The sequence below is a fragment of the Ambystoma mexicanum genome, chromosome 2q (assembly GCF_040938575.1).
Source record: "Ambystoma mexicanum isolate Mex_15411 chromosome 2q, UKY_AmexF1_1, whole genome shotgun sequence".
In the NCBI taxonomy this organism is placed as follows: Eukaryota; Metazoa; Chordata; class Amphibia; order Caudata; family Ambystomatidae; genus Ambystoma; species Ambystoma mexicanum.
The window spans coordinates 107,083,160-107,102,565 of NC_090924.1; the positions used below are offsets into that span (position 1 = coordinate 107,083,160).

The 19,406-nt window shown below is 42.7% G+C and overlaps 1 protein-coding gene across 2 annotated transcripts in view; it reads left to right on the forward strand.

Annotated features, from left to right (window-relative positions):
* LOC138569198 (uncharacterized) overlaps positions 1 to 19,406 on the forward strand; it is a 694,078-nt gene that overhangs the window by 150,722 nt on the left and 523,950 nt on the right. For both annotated transcript variants that reach the window (XM_069646958.1, XM_069646959.1), the window contains one exon: positions 11,814 to 12,033. In XM_069646958.1, the coding sequence (XP_069503059.1) occupies positions 11,814 to 12,033 (220 nt within the window). The remainder of the gene's footprint in view (positions 1 to 11,813; positions 12,034 to 19,406) is intronic.

Below are 19,406 nucleotides of genomic sequence, written 5' to 3' on the forward strand. Positions count from 1 at the left end.
CACAGTCAACAATGACAGCATCAGTAACGGCATGGTAAGCTGCAGAAGCAGCAGCATTGGCAAAGCAAGCAAGGACTGCAAAGCAAGCCTAACAAAGACAGCATCAGTGCAACAGCAAAAGCAGCAGCAGTAAGCGGCAAAGCAAGCAAGGCGGCGCAAGCAACTGCAAAGCAAGCTGCAGCAACCAGCAAGGGAATATAGGACAGATCAAACCGCAAGAGCAACCGAGGCAAGCGCTCAGGGCGCAAATGGACTACGTGGACTACTGCAAGGTATAGACACCGTAGAGCACCCGGCAATCACATCTGGCCTGGTCTCGCAACCACCAGTGAAGCAACTGGCAACAGGTGCTACCTGCTCCTTTTGCATCGTATGTGTTCCTCCATCCTCCACATCCTCGGGTGAGTCCAGCCTTCCCGGGAACAGGGGGTATTGGGGATCCTGGCGGGTGAGGGCAAGGTTGAAGCGTCTTCTGACACTTGGCACCTCTTGTAGGTACGGAGTTTGCCAACCCAAAACACTACGCACGCATCCTCGAGGGTACAGAATAACCAACAACCCCATCCCTTCCTCCCTTAGCTCGGTGTGGTGCTCTCACACCTTAACACACGAGCTTGGGGTGGCAAGTGGTGTGGGTCGCTCGTCGGGGGGGGGGGTCCAGTTGAGCGTTACAATTTAGCCAAGAAAACTCTGATGGCACACTATGGGCCTTACAAACACTCTGCTCCGTATTCAAACATGTCCATCCATTCCTTCAATTCCGACACAGGGGACATGACCCTTAACGATGGGAACAATACAAAATGTATGCCCTATGAAAATGTATACGTCTTCACAGCTTCAAGCAATATACGCAGAGTCGAAGATTGTAAATCGATGCACACAAGAAACCAATATCAGAGTGCAGTATATTATGAAAGAGATAAAAGATCTCAACCGTCGCATTGACCTACAAGCCGAACACACCACAGAGAACGAACAACTAATTTGCATGCTTGAAGACATCAATGAGGCTCTCTTTACAGAATTAGATTCGGCGATCAAGGCAATCATTGCAAACATTGAAGATCAGGAAAATCGCTGTAGATGGAACAATGTACGCCTGGTCGTTGTTCCTGAAAGTTTGGGAGGCACAGATATGGAGGGCTTCTTATCTGCATTATGGCAAGAGATCCTACAAATCCCCAGCTTGCGTGAGTATATATTTGAAAGAGCACATAGGGCACCCGTTTCTAAGCCCAGCAAAGGAGAACGACCAAGAATAATAGCGATACAGTTCCTGAACTTTTAAGATAAACTAGCAGTAACTCAAAAAGAGGGATCAAATATACGTGTGGTGTCCAGGCGGCGCAGGGAATTCAATCCAGTTTTTGAGGTCCTCAAAGGGACATGCTGTTGGTATTATCTCCCCGCATCATTGTGCTTCCAATACCAAAAGTAATGGCACTTATCTAAAACCCCCAAAAGAAGCTTGACATTTCTTACAACATAATGACATAGTCGCTGCAGATCGGAGTCCAGACCCAGGAGGCCACTCTACTAATATGGGCACTGATAACAACCGCAAAGCTCCTTGAGCCCCCAGAACCACTGGGGAAAAAAACTGGCAGAAACCCAGAGGCTGATCCATGCCATGGAAAAGGGACCCTGAAGAGAAACTACAACATAACCGGTACAGAACTGATCTGCATAGGATACAAGTGATAAATGGGTTACTTGACCACTGAATATAAGCCGCCAGCTGAAGGACTACGACGATCTAACATAACACCGTGAGAACTCACATCCTGATACCATTCTCAATGGACCTGGCCGTATGGACAGAACCACCTACCAGTTCTGCTGGACAAATCTGACCCATGGTCGATTATTACCACTATGAGACAAATCTGTGTTAAGGGCTCAAATATCATATGCTGCCTCTCCCACTGAAGGAGACCAGTTCAGTTCCGCTCATGTTCATTGCGGTCCATCTTTCTTTCCTCATTGTGAAGAAATGCCACATTACTATTACCACATTAGCTAATTAATTTTGAGCATAAACGGATGGGCCATTTAGTCCTTGTCCTTGGCTCTTACATTGGTTGTATCGTTTTGTTATTGGGCTCCTACTGTAAGACCCCAATATTCAATGGGTTTTTTGTTGTATGTTGTGACTGTTCAGGGTGCACTGTCTAAGAACTTCAATAAACGTCTTACTCAAGTATCGACAGGGTGTAGAAACGGGCCAGGAACCGTATTACGTTCTGCAGGTTGGCAAATGATATGATATATGATATGGCATTTGTAACGCGCCTATAGACACGTGTTTCAAGGTGCGAAATGATACCCCATTTGCATACCCCTACAGAGAATATAGTATTAGTACAACTGCGATGGGGCGAGGAAAGCAGGACCAAGCTGTGGTAGACGGGGGTGACATATTACTGCATTTAACCTAAGATGAATACCCTTACGGGTATAACGGTGAATATACAAGGATTGGGAGAGCCAATCAAAAGTCGTAGGCTGTTAAACATGGGAGACAACCTGGGGGGACGTAATATTCTTACAAGAGAGACACCTAGATAAATTGGATCGGCTAAGCTCTGTGGGAGATGGATAAGTCAAGCATGTCACGCACCATTTCATAGGGAAAGGGGGATGTCTCTATTTCATAAAAGGATTCCATTCAATGTACTCGACACTCTTAACATGCCCTTGGGGGAGGTACCTGATGGTGCATGGAACCCTATTCCAGCAACGACTCACTATAATAAATATCTATGGGCCAGCTGGTCCCCTTGCACTTTTCCCTTCCCCTCTACCCCTGCACTTGAATGACACCTGGCCTAGTAGGATCGTTGTCTGTCTTCCCTTTGTTCCCCCCTCCCAGCCTCATCGCGCCTTGAAACACTTGTGTATAGGCGCGTTACAAGTATCATATCATATCAATGCTGGCTTTTTCACGCATGTATTTGCAATCTGCGCATTATATACGGAGTAGTTGGCACAGGCAGTGATTTTAACATTGCTCTGTCACACACATCTGATAGGCAGTCCACAACAAGAGCTTCAAATAGTGGATGTGTGGCGGGTGCTGCATTCATTGCAAAGAGATTTCACTTTATACTCACATTACCACCTTAGCTATGCCAGATTGGGTTATTGGCTGCTTCCAGACAATGTTATACATATGATGGATCAATGCAACATCCTCACAATGTCATTGTCCGACCATGCATGCAGTGCTGAAAATCACCTTCCCGAGCGAGCCCAAGCAACCGTCCTGGAGACTTAAACTAGCAATGCAATACCCAGATTAGATGGAGAACTAGCAGAAGTACCCGTTTTCCAATAGGGTCTTCAGACAGACGTGATAATACTAATCAATTGTTGAAAATCAATGATCCTGTGGGTCGCTGTTCCGATTTGCTTAGCACTTGATGTGCTTTGCACCCTGAAGTTAACTGCACTGATAATGGGCGTGTGTGGCTGGCTGACATACGCCAGAGCAGACGTTGGGGGGAGGCGAGAGTTGGTGTGCTACCGCATACTGGGACCTGCTGTGCTCTCTCCCCACCTATCGCCTCACCCTGGGGTGGTACAGTTCATTAGTCCTTAACTCTCGTCTTCCCTCCGCTCTGTCCTCGTGCTTCATTTGCACCTCATTGATGCTTTGACATGTGCTTAGGGGTCAAGTCCTAAAAATGTAAGGTGAAATATGCCCATTTCATTAAATTGTCTTTGCATAACCACCCAAATTGCACAGGACGAGTGGCATTTGCCTTTCATAAACACACACACACACAAAACAAAGAGAGGATATTTTCTTCTAAGTGTTTATGAAAACGTTAAAAGGTGTGCATATTTTAAACTCCAAGAACCAATACAAATGTTTTCCCAGGAACTTGCAGTACCGAAATGGGACATTTCAATTTTAGTTTGTTATTTTTCATCAGGGTATTAGTGCAGTGGTGAAGTTTCTGACCTGCAAGCCTGACAACTGCAGGGCTGATCCCTGAGGGTGGCTTTAATTCATAAATTCAAAGAGGACATTTAATGTTTCTCATTTTAGCTGGGGGCATGGAGGACTGAGTCCACCCGCGTGTTCCCTCGACTTGAGCCCGGCATGTTCTCTTTCCCCTACCCATCCCAGCCACCCCCTTGTTAGTCTCAGTGCTTGCCTTTTTACCTCCACCACACTGGCAGGGGTAGTGCCACACTCCTCTCCTCTAACGCCCTGCTTTTCACTTCTGGTCCGCTTTTCTTTCTCCGCCCTCCTCTCTTAGCCTCCTGAGGGTCCACCTCTCCTCACTCGCCAATTCCTAATGATCCTTCTCCCCTCCTCTCTCCTCACCCTCCTCGCTACTCACACTTCTCTGCCTCTTTCCAACTCCTCTAGCCTTCTCTGAATGAACTACTCGAAAAACCCACATCTCTCTGAACAACCACTTTCCTTAGAAATGGGCCCTTCCCATCAACCGGGGACTGTCCTTGCAACTATTTAATTGTATACTGACCAAATTTGAATCTCAAAGTAAATGCCTCAGGGATACGGCCAGAAAATGTAGAAATAAATAGCCATTGACGAGTAGATCTACTAATTGCAGGTGAGGACGGATGGATGGAAGGAAGGATGTAGAGTGCGACATGAGGATTGAGGTTATTCATGTAAAACATAGTCCCATCGAAAAGAATACAGCCAGTCGGGCTGGTGAAATTCCACAATATTTTGTAAAAAATATTGATATTAATGTAATGCCATTCTTGTGTCTTAGTGGGGACCCGAAAACAAAAAGTTCCACGCAGTTCATGCTTAAATGTCATCCGAAGAATGGAATGTGTAAGACGTGTTGACCAAAGTCCTTCTGCAAAGAATGCACTGTTTTGGTGGATGATATTCGGATAAGTAGGCCTTAAAAGTTTCTCCTGGCAACGGATGTGTTCCGTTAATATGGGCATCAGTTCACATGGTTGGCATTGGCACCCAGCAGTCGCATCACCCTATTACTTGGTTCAAGAAATGGGTCTTCAGTTTCACTGCCTTGCACCAGGAGTTTTTTACTTTATCTTGCTTCCATTGCTTCAGCAGTGTACTCTGATTAAAATATAAACGTGTGCAAAGAATCGATTGTACGTTTTAAAGAGTCTGGGACAAAAAAGAGCAATTGTGTTCACAACCGACCTATGAGAACAAGTACCGATAAAATATTTATCAGTGAAAATGATAAATGATGGCACAATGGAAGCCACACGGCTTGTGAAATTAACACACTTGGAGAGACATGTAGAGAAAATGCTTAACACACAAGTATGTTATACTACATATGTTAATAAACTTGTCATCCTCCTATGTAAAAAAAACATTAAAAAAATAATTTCAATCACATGATCAGAGAGCGCTAAGTGAAATGCACACGCGACAGGCCCTTTTGTGGATGAAAACATATCAAATAAAAATCTATTGGTGTGTAAATGCATTCTACAGCCAAGACATGCTGATTGAGAATGTTCTATTTTCACCAAGATGATTTGGTGAAGAAAAAATGTACCTTCAAACACTGAACAAAGAACAAGGCAAAACATAATAAAAGGAACATTGAGAAATGCTGTTTCGATGTGCATTGCACGCAAAAAACGTCTTCTACATTTCCATGGCGACACGAGATTGCATAAATGCGTTGAGACAACATTTTGGCAGGTGGCAGCAGGTTACACCAGCGGGGGCGTATGCTCCAATTTTTGCAGCCAGATAATTCAAATTTAACTTGCCCACATCTGGCTTTGCATTACTACAAGATGGCCGTGGAAAACAAGGGTGGGTTGCAGTGATATGTACTGATAATTAGTCGAAAAAACGGTGCAGGGTGAACATTCCTTTAATTGTAGGGTATACAACCAATTTCATAGAAGCTGTGATATAGCTATATTTGACTGTACATTGGTAAATGGGGCCATATCGTTGAGTTGGGGAACTATATAACAAGCTCTATGGATGATTAGGAACACTTAGATGGGGCGCCTACAGTTACTTGCAAACTGAAGGAACGTTCAAGTTAATTTGCAATTAGTAAGAATCTCATTTCTTATTTCCTTCATTCTGCCGATCTCTTCTTACTCTCAGTTTCCCCACCCCTTGTGTCTCTTCTCGTTTCCGTTCCTTTCAGCTCTTTGCCCCCTTACACTGGAACTCCCTACCTTTCTCTATCCGTTCCTCCCCTTCCTATTCTTCCTTCCGCTCCTCACTGAAATCTCTTGTTTTTCATTCCCCTCCCTGATCCCCTTCCCCCTCTCACCCTTCTTTCCCTCTTTCTTGTACCCTTCTGTTTTCTCTTTATCTTCCCCATCTCTTCTAAATCTCCCTTCTTCCTACTACTCACTATTCTTTCTCCACCCCCTCCTCTCCTCTTCTTTCTCATATGTAAATTTTTCTGCATGCTGATTTTCTGGTTTGACTCATGTTTACTGTTATTGCTTCTACTGTTCCATGTTTATTGTATATTTTGTTGTTCTTTGTAAAGCGCCTTGGACTAAGGCGCTATATAAAACAACAAATGCAAATACATTTAAAGGATTTATCCACACCTTAAAAGAGATCATGCTTACTTATGAGGGCTCAATTGGGATTACGTGAACAACTTTTGTTGGGCTGGTTGACAATGAAAAGAAAGCAATATAATCGGTGCAGATCCTTTATATCCAGTTGATGTGTTTAAATCTCCCTGAACTCCATGCAATGAGATTTTATGAATGGTTCAGGCTATGTACTTATATGTTCTAGGTGATTTCAATCTGGGCCTACAACACCCTAACCACTCTGCAGCACACAACATCAACAACTTACTTACCAGCATAGGTTTCTTGCAATATAATAAGGAGCCAACTCACTCTAAGGGTAGAATCATTGACTGGATTTCTGGTTTAAGCTGTGAATTGAATGTGGATTCTAACCAACCTTGTGTCTGGACAGACCACCATCTGATCACGTTTAGTATCTCTGCCAAATCTACCCACACTGAACCTGAATTGCACCTCCACTAGAAACAAGAGAGACATAACATGCAAAAAATTGCTCCCACTCATCCTCCCTATCCTCTATGAACACACCACCATCTGCACTGATACTACTGTTTTGGTAGACTTGTTTAACCAGACTCTACTAAAAGCACTGGACCTAATCTCACCTATTAAACTAAGGAAACCTAAACCTTGGGCCCACCTTAACTCCTGGTTTACACCTCAACTGAGAGCCCTTTGCAAAGACAAACGCAACCTAGAAGTGCGCTGGAAAAGCAATCCCAATGATATGAACAAAGCAAGTTTAGCTCTAACCACCTTGAACTATAAAGACGCGATACTTCAGGCTAAAACAGATACATACAACAAGCGCATTGAACAAGCTAAATCTAATACAAAAGAGCTATTCCTAATGCTAAAAGAACTGGAATCTCCAGCCTCCCCTCCCGACACCTGTGTCAAAGATAGCACCTGGTGTGCCAATATACAAAAGGCACTCCTTGGCAAAATATCCACTCTCCAAACTAAAATCAACAACAAAAAAATCAGCCTGATTATCGACCCACAAAATACCTCTCACCAGTCCAGTCTAAACAACAATCACCACGCCTAAAATCTTTTAACTTCACACCCCTCTCTGAAGTTGAAAACATAATCAACAACCTTAAACCCTCCAATTGCCAAGGCGACTCCTGCCCTGCCACCATTATTGAGGCTTCTCATGATCTAGTGCCTTTCATCACTGCATTCATAAACTCCTCATTCAAATCAGGGATTGTCCCAGATAACCTCAAGGTCCCCTGGGTCATCCCACTCTTAAAAAAAAAAGTCCCTTGACGCTAACATCCCCACAAACCACAGGCCTATCACCACTGTGCCTTTCTTGCTAAAATTACTTGATCTAGCAGCCTATCTGCAGATCCAAGATTACTTAGAAACCAATGGACTCTTGGGACTTAGACAATCTGGGTTCCGACAGCGTCATGGTACTGAAACTGCCTTAATTGATCTTAAGACACAGATCGAGGATCTGAAAGACAAGGGTAAACTAGCGCTTCTTCTCCAACTCGACCGCTCCGCAGCGTTCGACCTAGTCAATCATCAAATCCTCTGCCAACACCTCAAAATGACAGCCTACTTCTCGGATAGAGCCACTGCCTGGATCAGATCTTTTCTGGACAACAGGTCCATGAAGGTCTTCTCCCCGTCCGCATCTGCCAAACACGCTCCCGTCACATGTGGAGTTCCTCAAGGATCATGCATATCGCCCACACTCTACAATGTGTTTATGTAGCCTCTCTTCGATTTTCTGGACTCTCTGGGTGTCATCTACACTAATTATGCGGATGACACCCAGATACTCATACCCATTACCGGGAATCACTTAACTGACACTCTCGCCGTCAAGTCCATTTACCAAGTCATCCAAGCTTGGATGGCAAAACACGAACTCTGTCTGAATGACTAAAAGACAGAGATTCTCATCCTAGGCACCCAGCAAAGAATCTACAAACTTGATTCTTCTTTCAACTCCTTCATCATTGATGGTAACATCATCAAAGTTACTAAGGACACCAAAACCCTGGGCATTTATATTAACTCCACCCTCTCTCTCTCTAGGCAAACTAATGCAGTATCGTCTTCAGCGGCTTACACATGCAAGCTTATTACTGCCTGCCGCTCATTCTTAACTCCAGCCAATTGTACTACATTAGCCAGGACCTTGGTAATGTCTAAAATTGACTACTGTAAACCCTCTATCTCGGTACCAACCAAGGGAACCTTAATAAGTTACAGATTATCCAGAACAATGCGATTAAAGCTGCACTAAATATCCCCAGAAATCATCACATCTCTGATACTAGAAAAAGTCTCAGTTGGCTATCGGTCGCACAAAGAGTATCCTTAAAAACCCTGGCTCTTACGCACAAATGTATTGCCAACCAAGCACCTTCCTACCTAGCCAAGAGATTTACTATTCACACTTCGAACAGGCCCCTCAGAAGTGCACAGTCCAACTGTCTAGCGATACCCCCCTTCAACCTGCAGCGATCGGGAGGGTCTAGCTTCCCTGTTCTAGCAGCTAAACTGTGGAACTCACTTCCTAACCCCCTCAGAGCGGAACCATCCTTCCATGCATTCAAAAAGCAAGCTAACGCCCAATTGTCTGCCCAACCCGTGTTGATTTGATTGATCACTCTACCTGCTCTGTCCCTACTGACCCTTGGTCTTACTGCTAGTAATGCTTCCCTGTACAATATTCTGTAATTGTCACTATGCCTGTGTACATTTTTTTTCTTTCTTCTTTATTTAACTTTGAAGGAACAATTAAATAACAACAAAGATATATTTCAGCATAACAAATCATTTCAAAACTACAAAATAATGGATAGGCAATCAGCATGAAACTTATAATAAAATAAAAAAGAGATTGCATAAACAATAAGAAGAATATCCACAGGATTTTTAAAATGTTAATCAAAACTTTGATACAATATTGTCAAAGATACCAGTAATACACATACCGATGCAAGACACACAACATAACACAACACTAACCCCCCTCAACTCTCTCCCTCTTCGCCTACTCTTAAGGAAATAAAACATAAACAACCAAACTCCGGCCAAATATTAAACATAAAATTCATTAAAAACACTCCATTGTTCATTATAAGCTTCATCTCTATGCAATTTGCCAAATTTGATCTTCTCAAAACGCGAAAGGAGCTGCACATGTACTAGCCATTCTTCAACGCATGGCTTTTTCCCTGTTTTCCAGACACACAAAACCTGTCTAGCGGCCATCAGAAGAACTTTAGTGACCCAACACAAAGTCACAAAATACAAATGTCGAACACAGTTTGGGGATTTCAAAAGTACAGCCAAAGGTGTTCTTGGAAAAGCAATATTCCACACCATGTTAATCCTATCTAGAACATCATTCCAATATCCATTCACCTTTGTGCAATCCCACAACATATGCAATATAGTGCCCCTTTCATTCAAACAACCCCAACACTTATCACTATCACTCAGGCCAAATCTATACATTCTATCTGGAGTCCAATAAAGACGTCCTAAAATTCTCTGCTGAATGTAGCGTAAATTCAGGTCCACTTACGCCTTTATCAGGACTCTCCATATGTCTTCCCATTCTTTCAAAGAAAAATCTACTCCTAACTCATTAGACCATGCAAGTCTCAAGTTATCCTAGGAATCGACTGAATGACTCTCCACCGGAAAGAGTTTCAAAAAGCTTGACACTTTATGGGGAGCAGCCACAATAAAATCACATATCTTGGGTCTTTGTACCAGAGGAGAGGACATCATATTTATTCTTTCAATTAACAATGTTTTTAACAAGTTATACCTTCTTTGTTCCCGCTTTTGTAGGCCATACTTCCTTTGTAGGTACTCAAAGGTTTGCATCCCCCCACCATCATCACACCAAACATCTTCTAGCAACAATATGCCTCTGTTGATCCAACTCCTCCAAAACAACATTCTATTATCAATTTGTAAGCCTGGATTCTGCCAGATGGAGGCCTCCCCGTACATGTACAACCCTTGACCACTACTCAAAATCAATGAAGTGACAGCATCCTTTGAAGATAATACTGTTTGGGTACCCTACTGAAAGAATACAGACTTTTAAGGAGAAACAGTCTCATTTTGTATTTTTCAATCCAAGCCCAAAGTGGAGTCTCCAACACATTTGTAGAAAATAAAAAGGCGATTTTAGTATTTATTTATTTTTTTTGGTCAAAAAACCTTTATAATAATTATCCAGAACAGGGTAACCAAACCCTCCATCAGGAACACTTCGAACCATAAAATACCTTGGTATCTTAGGTCTTTTCCCAATACCCCACAGAAAATGTATCTACTCGACCCAAAACCTTCTTGGTGAATCTTAATGGAAGTGACTGAATGACGTATAAGACTTTAGGCAAGAGAACCATTTTGATGGCATTAATCGTAGCCCAAATAGATAATGAAAGCCTTTCCCATTTACGAATATCCCGCCAAAGAATATCTATGATTCTATCCATATTAAACCTAACCATGCCTTTTAAGTCTCTAGTGAGATATACCCCTAAATATTTCACACATTCATTTTCCCATTTGCAGTTCCAGTCTATCAACTGGTTACGTACAGGATTATTCCGTACTGGAAATACAACTGTTTTTTTCCCAGTTTATTTTGTAACCTGAGAGTCTACCAACCTCCTCAATCATAGTTCTCAAAATAGTACCCCCCTCCTCAGGGTTGCCAAGAACAATCGTAACATCATCTGCATAGGCTAGCGTTTTAATTTCGAGCTCCCCCACTCTACACCCCGAAAGACACAGAGCATTTCGGATATAAATTAAAAAAGGCTCCAAAGCCAAATTAAAAAGATAAGGCGATAAAGGACACCCTGACGTGTGCCCTTAAAAAGCTTAAAAGAAGCTGACAAGACTCCATTTACCCAAATCCTGGCACTGATATCCTACTGTAGTGCTCCAACTGCCAAAACCCTTCCTCAACAGAGTGAAATTTAAGAAGGTCCTGTATATATTTTGTAAATGCCTGTATATCAATTGTAAGCTTTCACTTTGCCTGTATATATCATGTTAATTTTTCGTTATAGTAACTTTATCTTACAACTATACCTGTACTCCAAACTATGCACCCGGATGCCCTTGGGGCAGGTGCGCTTTATAAATAAGATACAGCTACAAATACAAATATGTTATGTTAAGGTGTATTAAACATACGGCAACTATAGTTCTACCAGATATAAGAAAGTTTCTTATTCTTTCTCTTGAAGTGAACCAGCTTTTTCCTGCAACCTCCAGCCGGCCCCTTCTGCACCTGGGCCCTGATGCGGTGGCCCTGTATGTCGGGAATAGCAGCAGCTTCCAGATAGGGTCCTCCATAGCTGTGACTGGCCTTCTTGATGCCTTGGTCTACACAAGTGGGGAGAGTACGGACCCAGAGCTCCTCAAGGTTCTGACGCCTGGCAGATATATCTTCTTTGAGAACCAACGGTAAGTACCCTGCCAGTTTGAAAAAGACTGTGAGGGCTCTGCATGTTTTAAATATGTTTTTTAGATTCTTTCAGCATGCTAAAACATAGCTTTGAATGAGACCCCAAATCGCAGTATGAAATACATAACTCACATTAAAGTAGAACCAGAAGTTGAGATTAATACAGTTTAAAAATAAGCAAAAGTGAAGAAAGAAGATACAATATTTTAATCCTATATGGACAACAGGGAGGTCTGAAATATCCTGAGCCGAGTAGATTAACAGCGCTTCTTTCTTCCAGGTTTACCATTGGCAAGAAAGTTGTAGTTTGTTCCAGCTTGGTGCATCGTCTTTAAAGTGCTTAAATGACCACAGAAAAGGCAATGATGCCAAATATGTTTATTGCCAGTTTTGACTGAACAGTTCAGTTGTTTGACTCTGCGGGTGGGGGAGGGGTGTTTTTCAAGTCTCTCCCTCAGTGCACAGTGAAAATTGTGCGGATAAAGTTCATTTTTTGTCTGTCCTCGCCTTGCTTTGTTGGACTTCCTAGAAGAACTTTCTCAGTGGCGTTCTTTTCTATCCTCAGGGGGCAGGAGTCGCATGGTCTTTTGTTCCTTTCTGCCTTGAGTTTCTATGAAATTATGGTGCTTGCGTACTTATGGAAGGTGGAGAGATCACAGTGCCTAGATCGGCGCGGTGAAGAACCAAGGTGTTCTTTTCAGTACTAAATTCTCACTACAACCCCAAATAAATTCTTTAAGACAAAAATCGCACTTTCACCTCCACACCCTTATATGAATAGTGCCCTATTTGGAAAGGCTACAAAAAATGAATGACAGTAGGCAAAGCGCCCGTCCCATCATGCGTAGATTATTGTTGTAGCCTCCATCAAGGGCTTACTAGCAACTAAGTCAAATGCAACGTATGTCATTAGTCTTTCATACCGTGCACATCACCAATACAGTGGTCTTAAAGCACTGAGCCTGGTGCATGTAGCCGCACATTCTCATTCTGTCTAAGGAGGCAGCCAGACTGTGGTGGGTTGTATGAAAAGGAAAGTGGGCTAAGGAGAACAGGAATGGGGGGGGGAAAAGGGAATGGTCAGGGAGTCAGAAATGACTTAATTCACAACATGTATGGAAATAAACATTAAATGTCATTGATGGTGATGATTTTTTTAGATGAATGTACTGTTTTCAGTATTTTTGCCAGAACCAATTTTAATCAAAATTAGGGACGAGAACTTGGTGGCATTAATAGTGAGGTGGAGATATTACGTAAGTCATGTTGCGGATGAGTGATGGCCTCGAGATGTCCTTCAGAGCACCAAAAATATACATTACTCACAACTGAGCTCAAAATTTGTGGTCGGACACAGTGTTTACCAGACGAGAGGTCACTCGTACCACAGTTTTAATAATATGTAGTCCAAGATTGTTCCATTAACAGAAGTGGCATGACGTAATTCCTTACGTCACTCAGCACTATGGAAGCCTTTCGTTTCAATTCAGCAGTTTGACAAGCCAAGAATATGTTGGAGAATGTACTGTGGAATAAAATGCACAAAGGAAAGGTGGGCATTTGTGCGGGTATTCCCGCAAAAAAGCTAAACCCAGATTATAGGAAATCAACTGGGGGCTTTACATTTTAGAAACTTGTTTTTACTTCGAAATTGTCTCTATTTAGTATGATATTGTGAGTAGCTCACTTAGAATACAAGTGTCACAGCATGAAGCAACCCCACTTTTAACATTCAATTGAGCCCCACCCCAATGCTTACCATGGCCCATCTATTCCCCATTGCCACTCCTTCAGGTCTCAAGAAAGGACAGCCAAAATCAAACACAGAATCTTTGAAAACGCTGCCGGCTGGCCAGCAAATACTTTTTGTGATTGGTGCAAAGTGTGCTTTGCCAGAGGGGGGTGGCAAAATAGTACATTTTACAGACACTATTGCTTATGCTAGCAATCTGCCTATTTTTGCACCATTTAATATGCCACCATATCAGCAGATTGAAGCATGGCATTGCTGCTGCCACATCTGGGGCCCTCTGCTCTTGGCAGCTCTGTTTTCCCCTTTGCTGGAACGTGTTTCTATGTCCTTTCTCATTTGGCTTCCATTTGCTCACCTTTGCCCTGCCTGCGTACACTTTTGTTTCCTCCCCCTTATTTCAGGGGTATGCAACCTTTGGCTCGCCAGATGTTTTGGACTACTTCATCAGCCCTAGCCAGCATTCTTAGTGGTGAGGGATCACGGGAGTCATAGTCCAAAATATCCGGAAAGCCACGGGTTGCAAACCCTGCCCTATTTGAACGCAAGTGTACTGCTGTCCAGCAACCTGGATGTGTGGTCAAGTGCTGTAAGATCATGCGCACCTCTGGGATTTCTCACAGGAGCGAAACTGGCCGCACCGTCGGAAACCACTGATCTGCATGCAGGATCTTACAGGGGAACACAGGCTGCACAGGGAAATGAATTTCATAGAACACTGGTATTTGTACTGCTTGTAATCAAGCTGTGTTTCTGGGTTGATGACCCAATTTTGCGGAAACAATGCATTACTAACTGAACATGTTGGGTTTCGTATTCTGATAGGCAAATCTTGCCATGTGATAAATAGCTCATTTGTGTGCTTTCCCCAAGGGCAAACTGACAATGACCTGTAGAGTTGGGGTTGTTTGCAGGCTACTGTGAAGTTCGGTTTGTCTGAAAATGGAACGGTCCTTCTCATAGAATAAAGAAAACATAGGCCCACCAGTATGCCCATGGGTATATACAATGGGCCTCATTACAACAGTGGCGGTAAGGCAACAACGGCGCCGGTAGTGCTACCGGCGCCGTTGTTGACATGTCGCCACATTACGAGTTCTGCTTGCGGGGGCCGCTCTGCACGCCTGGTCAGACCAGGCGTGCAGAGCGGCACCCACAAGCAGAACAGGATGGTAGCAACGGTACTGGTATGAACGGTACCGCTGCTATCATCCTCCCCATCGAGCCCTAGGGGGCCTACCCCCAAACTCGTAATGAGGCCCAGTGTGTGGTATGGACACCCATTGTAAAGGTGTATTCTTACTGGGCAATATGCTTCTTCCATATTTCACTGACGCCCTCAATGAAAGTTTCAAACGATGCACAATGTAATTCATTTTAATTTTGTTCCTTTTTATAGATCAGTTAGCAAGTTGTGAATGAGTTGATGCATTTGTGGTTATAGGCATTATCGATAGTTTAGTGCATTTGTAAATAATTCAAAGTGTGTATTTATTTTATTTATTTATTTACTTGAAATTGTTCTATAGCGCGAACCTGGCATGAATGCATCGGAGCAATATACAATTTCCATTTTTATAATATATACATGATTCAAACATAAATACAATTGGAAAAAATTACAGTCAAACTCATTTCATTTAAACCCCTACCAGTGTACCGTCAAGTTTTTGAAGAATAAGATATAATATTCCTGGAGACAAAAGCCTGTATGTTGACTGCTCAGTTAAAGGAAATGCTAGAAGGATCTAGGAGACGTGTGTGGTCAGGTTGAAGTTCTGAAGACTAGGACAAGTATTTTCATGCTTTAACAATGGGTGTTATTTCATAAACTATTACCTTTTCTAGTTCATATTTCTATTGTTAATGCGTCACACTTTCAATAGTAGCCACATGTTGGGGGGGGGGGGGGTGTATAAGGTCCTTCTAGCTGAAGATGCAGATTGGATCATGGTTCTTTTATATATTCGATTGAATCTATACTGGGTGTTTCTTAGTTTGTAGGTAATTGTGTGAGTCTATTACACAAGCCATCTCCTTTTAGTTTCGTTTCTGTTTCAACATTGTAAGAAATAGGATTTGCATAATGTCAGAAAAATTGAGCAAGTTCAGTGTGGCGGACATCGGAAAAAAGCTTGCAAAGTCACTTCCCTTGGACACCTCTTCACATAGAGTGCGTGTGTCTGGATGTGTCTGCCTTTTGGATTAACATCTAAGATAATCTTCAGATTGTTGTTGGTGTGGACCCCACCCTGTTGAACCTAGAACGTTCTGCATTATATCTGATTCCCTGTCCCAAGGAGACAAATCACCAATGGTAATGTATGCAAATTACTCGGATTTCAGGTAAAAAGAGATTGGCTATGGTTTGAATGCAGCTAACTGCTCCTCACTTTCCATCACGACTGGTCTACCTCCATGCATGTGCTATTATTGAGTTTGCATTGTTGATGCTCATAAGCATGATTGTGGTGAACCTTGGCCAACTTGTGGCGTTCTGGGCAGCAAAATGTTACTGCTCAGGATACCCATGAAGTAAAAAGATGATGGATGAATATAACCTTCTATTATGGATATCATTTATACTTACCAGATATATTTGTTTCTATTACGGGCAGATTTGATGAATTAGTTACCTGTTTTACTTTCTTTCTTTGTGCATCCTCTTTGTAATACATTGCATTTGGTGTGTGAGGGTGTTGTGCATGGGTTATTTTTGTTGCTAATTTTCTTTTTGTATATTTTGTCTTCCTGTTTGCATTAACTTTTTTCATCTAAAAGTTAAGTACGGTATCAAAATCATTGGTGAGAATAAGATTATGGTCCTCATTGAAAAAAGCAACATGTTTGTGTGCAGTAAAAACATCATCAGCCACAATGTGTACCTCGAGGTGGACCCTAAAATTGTGTGGGGGCAGGGATGTGCTGAAGACAAAAACAGAAAAGGTAACCTCAGTTAGTTGTGCTTGTGGTCAGATAATGGCTAAATGGCATTAAAGGTAGGAGAGTGGATACATTGCACCCGATGGGCGTGAAGAATGTGTAAATAATGTTATGAAGTGGGGTAGGATGAGTGTTGGGGAGATTTTCCTTAAGATCTTTGGTCAGGTACTTCAGGTAGTGCATCTTTCTGACTTGGGTACTGTTAGAAATTCCTTCCAGCTTAACCACGCTCTCCAAGTGGTGTTCATGTCTGAGCAGCTCAGGTCTAGCACTCAGGGGGGTGGGTGGGGCGGTTAACAAGCACAATGCACACTTTTCATTTTAACCAAATGAGGGAATGTCCCCAAAAACTGTGGTTTATAAAAATAAAACATTAATATTTGAAAAGGAAGAGAGAAAAATCACAACAATTAAAGCTTAGTAAAGTTTGTAAACAAAAGAAGAAACAATTTATCAGATAAATACAAAGAGATAGATAGAGCTCAATAACAGTCGAAAAGAAAATGGAGTAACAGGTATGGAACAGTTTTCTGATGTAGGTCAGCATGAGACCAGTAGTGCAGATTTAAGGCTGTCTTTTGGAAAGAGTTACCTTTGTGCAAAATGTTCCAAAGAGCAGTTTCTAGAGTTAGTCTCACATAAGTATTTTGAGAAGGGAGAAGAGGCCCGTGGATTACGAAACACATCAAGAAACAACTAGGCAGCAGTGCTGGAGAGTCTGGAGAGCAATACCTTATGAGTTCTGCAGAAGGCAGCAGTTTTCAGACGCAGTTGCTGTGAGCATTGCACAATGACCACCGAGGATTCCAGCAATTACACAGCGGTGCAGGGGGGGGACCTCAAGACACTTGAAGGACAATTGTTGGAGATTTGGCAATTCCAGCGTCCGAGCCAGAGGAGTGAAAAAGCAGTTTCGCTGCAGTCAGCGGTAGTCATCGATGCAGAATTCTCATTTCATCTGAGAATGGCTAGCATGGAGAGACGCCAAGCCAATATTGAAGTCACACCAGAGCGGAGATAGCCGTGGAAGAGGGACCATAAAGGAGAGTTTGTCGGTATGGATCAAGGAACAAAGGTAGCACAGGCCCCAGGATCTTTCCAGTCGGGGAAAATGGAACCAGGGCACTTGCCTGATGTCCTGGGATCAATATTCCCTGTTCAGTTTGACGCTGCAAGTCTTTGGAGTCCTGGCAGCAAAGGGGCACCAGCTTCTGGATCCTGCAATGCAGACAGAATCAGGAGCTTCATGGAGACAAGTCATTAGAGCAGTAGCTGTGATCTAGTTGTTGCCACCTAATTAGGGGAAAGAAGCGCCACTGTAGGTGTGCTGGAGAGGCAGAGCTTTGCCTCAGATTCTTTGGAGTATCAAAAGATGCTGATGTAGAGCTGTTGGTTCATCCTTGATCATCAGGCCTTCCAGGAATTCAGGTACAGAGTTGCAGCAGCAAACCAGGTGAGTGGGTAAAGAGGTCTACGTTCCTCCCCTCTTTGGAAGTCAGAGAGTGAACACTGCACCCAATCGCACAGACAGAATCATTCAAAGAGAGGGATGGGCAGCGAGTGGCAGATCAGCCCCCACCACCTCCTCGCCCCAAGCACATCCATGCATTGTGGGAAGGTCCCTCACACAAAGGAATTAATCCATATTATCCCAGACAGACATGCCAGTCAGGACTGCTTTCAGGCTGACTACAGGCACCGGTCCTTGGATACAGGCATACACTATCCTAACATGGCCACTTCATCTTACATACACAAAGAGGGACAAGGGATAGTTATGTAACCCCTCTCATCTCTTTGAAGGTAATGGAGGCCTTGGTTTCTGAGAAATGGTAAATCAATAAAACGGCCTGGCTTATCATCACCCCCATAAACATGATGATCTAAACTGTAATTGTAAGAACATACTAGACCGTGAAGATACCTTTGTCTATTAGACAAGTGGATTAATTGACAGCTTTCTTTTTTGACTGACTGTTTTATTTTATTTTTTCAGTGGGGGTTTGCAGACTTCCCTCACTGGCTCATTGTCCATTTTTAAAGTTTTGTTTTACTTATGCAATGCCATCTGTTTTCATTTTCCCATACAATTGTCCTAAAAAGGGTGGGCAAAAAACATTTTTTTAAAATATATCTTCAGTTATCCCACAATTCTATTAAAAATAAGTCAGCGGTCAAAAATATAACACTTGTTCTGAAGGATAGCTCTCAATGCCCGAGATACAGCCAAACAGAAGCAGAGAAGCAGATTGGTGGGAAAAGATCACATCTCATCTTGGAATGGTAGCTGGGATTTGTAATGTTGTGAAGTCTGGAACCCTTTTATACAAAGATTATTGCCACTGCCTCATTTCTGGGTGTACAAGAAATGGCTACAAGAGCCAGAGGTGCGTGTTTTTGAATGTTAATGAGATCATACCTTCATTCATAAACACACTAGGGTTTGTGGGAGTTTTCAATGACAGTTGGCCTCATCGTCTTTTGAGTTGTAAACCTTTTTTGAAATCATTGCGCTTCATTCAGTCCTCATGTTAATTGTTTGTACATCCCGGCTGTTAGGGAGATGTATCATTTTTATATTTCATCCCCTCTCCTAGTGAGACCCCCATCACTTTTAACTGGACTTCTGGACCTTTTTATGAAATCCTGAATGAGTGGAGCCTTTTTCCAGTCATTCAT